The sequence below is a fragment of the Bradysia coprophila genome (genome assembly GCF_014529535.1).
Source record: "Bradysia coprophila strain Holo2 chromosome X unlocalized genomic scaffold, BU_Bcop_v1 contig_173, whole genome shotgun sequence".
In the NCBI taxonomy this organism is placed as follows: domain Eukaryota; kingdom Metazoa; phylum Arthropoda; class Insecta; order Diptera; family Sciaridae; genus Bradysia; species Bradysia coprophila.
This window is the reverse complement of record NW_023503302.1, coordinates 1,542,618-1,552,944: the sequence shown is the minus strand read 5'-3', so window position 1 is coordinate 1,552,944 and position 10,327 is coordinate 1,542,618. Positions and strand designations below refer to the sequence as shown.

The window sequence follows — 10,327 nt, the reverse complement described above, 5'->3', positions numbered from 1 at the left end:
CACTTCAAGATGTGCCTCGACGAAAATTAGAGGCGAGCTCAGCCAAACTCGAATTTTTGGTTTTAAATAACAAAATCCAGGCTTAAAGTGCCCCATATTTTAGCAATTTAGGAGGCTTTATCTAATGAGGATTTTAGGACGTTTTTGATTGGTGATACCTGATTTAAGGAGATTCTTGTTTCGTTTCAGAAGGGTTTTAAATTATTTTTGATTGAGAGAGAGAGAGATAGAGATAGAGAATAAGTTTCAAAATGAAATAGGAATTTTTTATGGATTTTGTGTTACCACCAAATTTTTTTTGTAAGCTTAATTTTTGGAGTTTTGGGAGATTTTAGGATAAGTTTCGAAATTTTTATGAGGTTTATGCGAAGTGGCAGCCCTGCAAAATGTGTGGTACAACAATTGTTATTTTAGAATCTCTGTCAATTTGTTGATATTAAAAGTACGTAGACATAAGTGACAGACCCGATAGACAGACCCGACCAACGTCGGTGAAACGTTAAGTTCACTACCGAAAAATACCTTGTAATTTAATTGTGCATTCACCTCCATCTAAAACAGCTTATAAGGAAATGGCTAACATCTACGAAATTTACGTACCCCTAGAGTGTAAATCAGTGGGCACGCACTGATTGTCCACCAACAATATCAGCATTCAAACCCTGGCGAGGACCTATTCTATAAAAGCTTTTTCAGCGTTTAACATGAAAGTAGCATTCACAAGCACACACAAAGCTTCAAAAATTGATAGTTTAGGTAGAAATACGCCAACAATACCAATACACAACAAATTTTGTACACAATATCCAAGCTAGGGTTTGTCGAAGTGTCTAGGGGGTGGATCCAAGCAAAATGGGAAAAAATATATTTGTCTGAACATTTCTATATTCTGTCAAAATGGTGTAAGAAATGACAGATATTTAAATTTGGTTCACATTTTGTTAGATAATTTTCAAGTTTACATTGCTAAGGACCGCAGCCGAAGGAAAACTTCATGTAAACTTTAATATATGTTTGCGTTTCAAAAAGGGTTTCTTAATATGTTATTCGCAGTGTTAATCATGAAAAATTTGACCTGATAACGGTATGGGCCTTGCTCATTTGATCACACATATTCATTCACTCCATTCTTAAATTAACTTTTGTAATAGTCAAATGTTAAAGTAACCTATCAAATGCATCGCATTCAAGTTCGACTGCAACTTACGCAGTCCCAATTAATTGCGACTGGTTTAGCTATTATATATAACCCAACAATAAAAAAAATCAAATTTGTATGGTCTAATGTGTCTCATCGATTTTTCTTTCAACATCCACTATATAATCATAATAACTTAAAAGACTACACAATGTGTATACACTACAATAATTACACGAAACAAAGAACACATAAAAAGTATTGACACCAGTAACGTGACGACATGCAACGGTTTTGTCGTTAAAATATCCATTCGCATTCGCATAACCCACAGAATTCAACAATATATCAAATTATTTTGCCTCCCGGTATAAGCCATACAGCTACGTGTATACATGCGGTGGCGATAATATATCCCAGACCAAAAAACGGTAAGACATCCTGCCTCGCTTACATTTTACTTAAGGAAACGGTTCCATGTCGTACTCATCGCAAACTCGGTCGCTGTTCTTGTATATGTATACCATTTAATTTCGTTAGGAATAGCGTGACAAATGGAGCAGTTTTATTGTATTTTAATTTCTAAATAATTGCAGAATGCCAGGTTGAATTATACCCATGTTTAAGATTGTTGGAAGGTAGTTCTTATGTCAAATAAATTAACTTTTATTTTTCTACCGCATAATATTATTTCCCATTTATTGACATTGAAAATTCAACAATTTCGTCGGAACAGGAAAATGGTTTGATTGATTTTGTTTATTTTTGACTGAATTATCCAATGATTTCCATATTATAGGCTCGTTCATAGTATACCTCTACTCTATAGCACACACACAAAAAAAGACATTCGAGCCCATTTTACATTATATCCTACCTGTTTGCAATTACATTTTATAATATTGACAAGCCTCCTTGTACGATAAACAGACTTGAAAATATCTTCAAAGCTTCATTTAATTACACAAATTATGTCACTCTCTCATCGTCGTTGCCATTTGTTTGTAACACTTCTCATCTCCAGCAAATTATTTAAGAACACTGGTCCTTTTGACTACTTTGTATTATACCTTTAATGAAAACGCTACCCGAAACTAAATAGCACTTCTTGATCAAATAATCCTTTGTATCCATTTTCACTCACCCATCCACCAGTAACGGTAGTGGAAATGAAATGTTCTTTGGTCGGCAAAAAGGGTGGTAACATAAACAACAAACAACTTAAACAAGAGTATCAAAAGAGTAAAAATGATCTCTTGTTAAAAACACTTTTCTTGTGCTATAGCTTTCAAACATCAAAGGAGGAAAATCGGAAAAATGTGGAGATTGAGTTTGGTGTTCGGATTTTAGATATTTGAGTAACATCTCCTTAGATTAAATTATTTTATTATTGCTTTGATTGCGAAAGACGAACGGTTTCAGTCAAGATTTTGAAGGTACAGGGACCGAATTATAAGATCCAACAATTTTAATTCAACTCTCCTCATACATGAGAACAACATTACGATACGTATACGTGTAGGAATGGTAATAGAGTAGAAAGAAAGTATTGCCAACAAGTGATACGCATGCAATTATATTTGGTGCAATCGACAATGGTCATCACAAAAATTAGTATAGTCTGAGCATAACATGAATTGCATTTAAAACATCGAGCCCTTTGTAGATGAAAAGGTAGCACTTGTATGTTCCGTCAGCCAGGTCGGCGGGAATTGTCGTATTATGGAGCAAAAATTTGTTGATCGTAAATTTGTGATGCTAAAATTTTAAACATTTTTTTTTTGTTAAACTGATACGTGATTCACGATACGATAGGATTAAATTCCATGCTAAGCTGGAATCGTAATTGAAATAAATTTAATTCCGATTCCAACTTTGTATTGTTATACGAAACCTTTCCTTACCAAAAATTCTTTGTATAAGTCAACTTCCTCATCCTCTGAGTACGGAAGGTCAGAAAAATCCTTGAGTGGATTCATCAGGTATTTACGGTAGTCCTGGTTCAACGCCTGCTCAATCGGGGCTCTTGGCAGTTTGAATGGTGACAATGCAAACTTGGTACTGTCGGGAGCACTGTAGTAGATTTTTAATTCTGACTGTATAAGGAAAGATTCATTATATGGCAATGTGAGAAATTTTCATTGCACTTTTTAAGATTCGTAACCGCCGCTTCGTCCATGTGAAAAATCCCACTTACATATCTAAGCATTCCGTTTCTCTGATTTCTCTCATTTCGTAAACTATTTCAATGTCAAAAAAAAAATAACAGCGTAGAAACGAAAGGAGGATTTTTTACTTGTGCAAAACAGTATGTATGGATCAGATGCATTAGATTTTTGAGTAGACACCATTCTCTTTGTGATAGTATCTATTTGTGTTAGAGAAACCATCTATGATTATTGTCTCATTATATACTTACATCACATCCATTCAAATCTGTAAAACCTACGGTGCCGTCAATAACAAATGTAAAACGATCTGCACGTTTTTTAGTAATCTTATACTCCATTGGTTCCGCCGTGTCATTCATAGTTTCAACGACTACTAAGTCATAATCAACCCATGCCTGCATTTAAACCAAAAAAATTGATTTTATGAAGGCAACATTTGTAAAAGAATTTGAATTTCTACCGTTGTAATCATTATAAAGCTGAAAAACGTTACTGTTACGATACAAAGTATTGCAAAATTGCAGAGCTTCATTTTACGACTTTAACGTGATCCTGCTACCACTAATTCGATTAAAAACACTTCAACAGCGATGGACGATACAATAGTTTATGGCCCGTTTATTTGATTACTTTTATAGCAATGATTTAATTGTACTTATGTTTGATAAATACCACGATAACGTTAACGCGAGAACATGTATTTTTTGCATTATTGTCCATCATGCTATGTATGTTTTGTTAATAATTATCATATATTGCAATTAATTTAATTAATTATTTTATTTAATTAGTGCATTTTAAATCTACACAGGTCTGACCTCTAACCTGCTCAATTAACGCGAATGTCCATGTGAAAAAGGTGGAAACGATAACGATGTAGACAAAATAGAAAAAAAAACACTTGAATGTCATGTTGAAGTTAATATTACAGTTTTATTAATTAGCCTCATCAAATCGTGACATCAAATTCATTTCTACTCACATGTTTCTAATACGGCAAAATTTATATTTTAAACATTATAACATGGAGACATTTTAAAATGTATCTACTGAATCGCTACACGATTAAACAGCTTGAAACAGCAATGAAGTACTAGATTTAGGTAAAATTTGAGTGTTTTTAACTCTATAGCAACGCGAAGGAGACCTAGTTCTTTTGTTCTACTGTCAAAGTTGACATCAGCACAAAAGAGAAAATCGAACACATTGACAGGTGGTTTAAAAAAAACGTGGACATCCCTTTTGAAAGTCATCAAATCTAGCTAAATTGGGGAATGATTTTTCTGTTCAACTATTCTTGATTTGTATGGATACTCCAACAAAAAGATAAGTATAACGTGGATCAGACGTGGCCCTTTGGGTCTGTTATGCAACTTAATGTACTAAAACATAAAGCATAAAGTATAGAATATAAAGACTTTCTATGATAGTTGAGAGACGACACAAAGAACCCGTCCAAAATGTAATAACCATTTCTCGGGCTAACCTACCTGTAAAATGGCAAAAAAATAGTTAACAAAAACAAACACATCATCATGGAAAAACGGTTTTCAAAATTCAATAAAAAGAAATCACCCGATAAAGTATGATTATAAAGCTTTATTACTTCATTCCCGTACATATATACACTTATATGGTACCGAAAAAGAATGTACCTTACCAAACCAGGTAAATGTATTTTAAATTAAGATTCAATCTCAATAAAAGGGTCAAATTTGCAGACAAAAGAGCATATAAATGAATGTGCCCTACAGAGAACTAACATCTAACTTTCTTGTACAAACATTCCACCCCGTATGCAGCAATTATACTTCCATATAACATGCTATCCCATTACACAGTAGCTTGTGTATTGTATGGATTCACTGTGAATACAATACACATGGAGTCTTTTGCTTTTCGGATCCCTTGAGTTCCGTCTTATTTGCTTTGTTAACAAAATCGTGGTGGTATAGTCGTGAATTATAACTCCTTTTTGGGGGATATATACGTCTATATGCATGCACACAAAATATTAGACAAGAGCAAGTAGTCATACACATATAAAGAACCATACATGATGTTTTCCAATGTGAACAAGTCGGTGCTATAAAATATATGTTGAGCCATGAATTGGATTTTTGGTAATAAATGCAAAGTTGAATATACTATCTAACGCTATTTTATAATAAATTTCCTGAGAAAATATATGAATTTAATTCAAAAATTAAAATAGATGAAGCTAGCAAAATAGTTGACAATGTCGTTACGTTATATGGTTGTGTGTGTATATTATGCATTGTATAAAATGAACGTCGACACTAGATGAATATTTTATTATTGCCATCCCAATGTACAGTTATTTTTGTTATAAAAGCAAAAAGAAACAAAAATGCCGTGCAGTAAATGGTAAATCTAATATCCTTTTTGGGGGTCTTTGAAAATGGCTCTTTATTTTCCATATATTTATTAACAGCGATGTCATGTGAGAGAAAATATAATGTAGATAATTCCTCGAAAATAAGCAAATCTGAAATGCTGTTCACAGCAATAACAGCGAAGCGTCTCGTTAGTTTCACATCTACACACATTAATGTTATGTGCATAGAATGTGAACGAAATATATCTCATATTATATAGTGGAGAACTTTATTTTATTAGTTTATTGTCTGTGTGTCTGCCTAAAACTGAGCGGCTTATAAATTTTTATGGCACACCGGATTGCTCATATATTTATTGCGATGGAAATTTTCTTCCATTGATTCGTCTTTCGTTTTTACCAAGCATCAAAATTTATCTTCCTTAACGTTCTCCATTTTATTACAGCACACGTCACAAACATCAACGCTTCTTTTCTTATTAAAGCGACAATTCTATTTCCGTATATTAAATCCCATTTCATGCAAACCGAAAACAATAATCTCTCCAATCAACATCAGTTTGCATACATCAACTGCAAAATCCCACAATAATTCCTTTGGCTCACACACATTCCGTACAATGTGATTCACCCCTCTTTACCGAACACATTTCTCGAGAGCAACAACAAAATCCTTCACTGAAAATAAAAATTATCAAACATCAATCAATTTGTATAGAAGAGGAGGTATGGTTAGAAGACGACATTTCTGAATAAAATAAAAAAAAATAGAAAAAAAAATTCTCGAAAAACATAGGTGGTTGAATTGGTGTTCCATGTCAGACAATCCGTCTGTGTTATTTCTTATTTATATGCAAATACCGAAATTTGTCATCTTATGTTGTATGGTGGTGTAGTCAAATTAGGTAAATGAGATTTTCATGGCCCTGGGGTAATTGAAATGCTAAACATCTTATTGAAAATAAAAAATTTATATAACGGAAACAACACGACCGGGTTGATGGTTGTGTTTAAGAATGAATCTTCGGTAACCACACAAAAATCAGAATGTAATTCGGTTTGAGAGAAATATTTCATTGAATTGATGATGCACCAGAGATTATTGTTTGTGTCAAGAAATCGGAAGGAGTTTGTTCAACGTTCATGGACGAAACTAACCGATTTTTCTATGGGAATGAGAGTTTGTTCATCGTTCATGGACGAAACTAGCCGATTTTCCTTGGGATTTTCTATGTACGATGTGGATGGCACCTGGTCAATTTTTGGCTTTGATTTCGACGCGATGTAACATACAGTCCACGTCAGTGGAATTTAGACATGAATTTGCTTCAGCTGGTCCACTTGTTCAAACACCACTGTTTGTACGTTTTTATTCGGCTGAAATAGTTACACACATGCGCGTGGTAGCGGTATCAAGAAGTATAAACAGTTTTGTTTGTGTAAAAGTGGACCAGCTGAAAAACATATGAATCAAGTTCATGTCTAAATTTCACTGACGTTTCCTGTATTTTATAAGAGGGCCGAAAATGATGGAGTCTTTGAGTATCTGTTATAGACAAGTAACTTCATTTCTCAAATTTCTTCAATTTAAGTCAATTTGCTAAAACTTCAAACAACTTAAAAACAAACCATCGACGATTTTTGGAGGGTATCCAGTAATTGAATCAGGGGACCCTCCTGAGTCATTTGCAAAAAAAAAATCCTCGAAGTAATTATGTTTTCATGAAAAATCATGAAAAAATGGTCTGCATGAGTATAGTTTTTGTTGCATATCACCGACAATACGTAACGCATTTATCTGAAATTATGGTCATTCGAAGATATGGGTGTCGTTGGGTAGGTAATGACATCTACTATCCATGACACCATGAACCTACCTTCCAATTTTCTTCGCGTCTATTTCAATTTTTCTGACGAATGAGACAATTTTAAATCGGGACTGCAGTTACTGCCACCTTACGCTTCGGGAAATTTCGTTTGGGGCCTAAAAAATTTGAAACAAAACCAACTGATTCAATTGTGTCATATGTTCCTCGGGTGTCTACCGACTTCGCAGTATGGCCAGTGCGGCACTGTATCAAGTGTTTACTAGCATATTATTATCATACGTTGTACGTTGGCCATAAAATTTTTCAAATCCTTCTGATAAGTGATCATAATGTGGCTGAAACCGGCAATAACAGAATTGTCTTATAAAAGAAGAAACGAAGCCTCGCTTTCTTAGTCTTTAGTATTCTTTTATCTGAGATCAATGGATCAATGCATCGTTTTGTTGAAAGTTGAAAATTGTTCCATTCGCAGCAAAGTTCATTATTTTTAGAGACTCTATCAAAAATGTATTTCGTTCTTGTAAAAACATAAATTTCCAAGCAAGTAAGCAATATACTTGTACAATTTATTGATCGTAGTTATGGTGAACCTAATTTAAAATTCGACACTCAGTCTGTATTGTATTGCTCCAATAATATTAGAAATTGGGTCGGATTTTAAATTTTGCTCATAATTGACAATTGACAAGAACTTTTACTCTGAAGAGTTATTTCCATTCCCCATTCAAAATATTTTATTAAAACTTTGAATTTCAAAGAATATGTTGACTTACGTTAATACATTGCAATGCCAATTAAAAAATTGTGCAGTCTACACAGGGCTTTCTATGTAAAACTTACTCATAGATATTCTAATAGTCCGTTGCCAATTCGCAACGTTAAAAATATCGAATGTCTGTGGACTCCTAATATTTTAAAATTGTATTGGACGTCAGAAAGGTATATTCAATATAATTTTACGTGAAGTGTAAACGTTGACACTTCATCGGAACCCTTCTTGTTAACAAGAATTTGTGCCTTATATAAACCAGTCTGTAGAAATTTCGGCACCACATCCTTTCCCAATATATACTGTTTAATGGTGTAATTTCCCTACAAAACGAGAATTAAGAAACGTACTCGTTTTCGATTTAAAAAAAACTTTCTTACTGCTTTGTATAACGCGCACAGTGATTCATTTTCTACCGGAGCTGGAAGATCCGATGCAGCCGCAACATCTCTCGCACATTTACTTTTAATGTATATCCCGTTCACTGTAGTGCATAAATCATCCTTAGGAACTTTGTAAGGCATTTTAACGAATTGATTGTTGCCTTTAGCACTGTGGAAAAGGACGAGCTCAATCTGGAACATTACATATTCATTGAGGGTTTCCTCTTCGAAATTCTTACGGAATATTGAGATGAATTTAACATTGTCCGAAAATATGCAAATCAAACCACTTCAGAACACATAGAAATATTACGCTACGAGCATCGCTTAATCATAGCATACCTCAAAATCATCACAAAAATCATTTACTATATGAACCGTTCCACTAATTCCAAAGCTTGTTTTATCGTAGCGCTTAGACTTGAGGTCTGTTTTGAGAAGCGAACCATCCATATTATCAAAACCTGCTATTTCATATTCCATCCAGACACCACCCTGTCAATAACATTAATTAGATTCACCGATTAATCAGATACTGTGGTTATTCTTTTACTTACCGCAATTTTGACACAGCTAAATGTAGTTACGAATAACAACGTCAACTTTGTACCTCGTCCCAACTTCATTTTGAGTATGACTGTAGCTGGTAACGAATTGATGAAATATCATTCGAAAATTGCTCTTGAATTTAGTTTTATTAAACCGATTATGTTCCGATACTCATCTTTGATATTTTCCTTGCATGACACGTAATTACTATTACCGGACGCTATAACATGTTGCATTTATCAACATTGCTGGAATACATCTCAATTGTCCAAACAAGAATCAGTAAGACTTTTAAATGATTTTGTTGAAAAATTTATGTGAAAACTGTAGTAAAAAAAAGAAATGTGAGGGCCAGCCTAGCACCGCTCAAAAACAAAACTGGAAAAACAAATATTTTTGGTTTAAGGTAGTGTAACAATGTGGAACAGATTTTAAGCCGTGGCCTTAAAGGGTACTAATTGGCACATGGTCTCCGAGACTAGTATACCGTGCCTAGAAATTGTATGTATGTATGTAAGGCGACTTTGTTTACATCAACGCGATCTTAATCATATTAAAGAAAAAAAGAAATTGATCGCATTTTATGTTAGACTGTAACAATTACTTTGTATAACTACACATGCATTGGATCTAAAGTGGATAAGTCTGAAATATAAATAATTGGAAAATTACTGCTTCCGCAATGTTTTTTTTTATATTTAATGTTAGGTCTGATCACCAGGCAAAATACATCTAATCGGTTTAAAAATAGTATAAGTCGAATGGTGATTGTCGACTCACCTCATCAAATTTATAGTGGTCTCGATAGATAGACTAATTTTAAAGTTATGAAGTGACTTCTTGCCCTAACTACGCTCTGCTCACAAAAAACACTCTGTAAATGCAATTTCCAACTTTTTCATTCTCAAAACTATTCCGCAGCCTGTGGAGAAATTATAGTCGGAAATTTGAAGTATTTGTATATTTTGGATATTTCGTTCTTCTAAAATGTTTCTCTGGAAGATTCCTAGATTAATCCATGGCCAAAGTGATTCTGAGAGAATGAGGGGCGCTGAGAAAGAAGGACATTGAATAAACTTTGAAACTTGACCGTGAAAATCTCGTTAATTTTTTAGGGTGCAAATTCTAA

At 33.8% G+C, this 10,327-nt stretch overlaps 2 protein-coding genes across 2 annotated transcripts; both read right to left on the bottom strand.

The window, feature by feature from the left end:
* Positions 1 to 2,687: 2,687 nt before the first annotated feature.
* LOC119068087 lies at positions 2,688 to 3,929 on the bottom strand. The gene is made up of 4 exons (XM_037171505.1): positions 3,770 to 3,929; positions 3,558 to 3,704; positions 3,043 to 3,234; positions 2,688 to 2,896 (listed from the first exon to the last, which is right to left on the bottom strand). The coding sequence occupies exons 1-4, from the start codon at positions 3,839 to 3,841 to the stop codon at positions 2,750 to 2,752; spliced, it is 558 nt and encodes a 185-aa protein (XP_037027400.1). The 5' UTR covers positions 3,842 to 3,929; the 3' UTR covers positions 2,688 to 2,749.
* A 4,119-nt stretch (positions 3,930 to 8,048) lies between these two features.
* Positions 8,049 to 9,344, bottom strand: LOC119068086. Its single transcript, XM_037171504.1, has 5 exons — positions 9,207 to 9,344; positions 8,992 to 9,144; positions 8,647 to 8,841; positions 8,394 to 8,589; positions 8,049 to 8,316 (listed from the first exon to the last, which is right to left on the bottom strand). The coding sequence occupies exons 1-4, from the start codon at positions 9,273 to 9,275 to the stop codon at positions 8,443 to 8,445; spliced, it is 564 nt and encodes a 187-aa protein (XP_037027399.1). The 5' UTR covers positions 9,276 to 9,344; the 3' UTR covers positions 8,049 to 8,316; positions 8,394 to 8,442.
* Between the last annotated feature and the right edge of the window lie 983 nt (positions 9,345 to 10,327).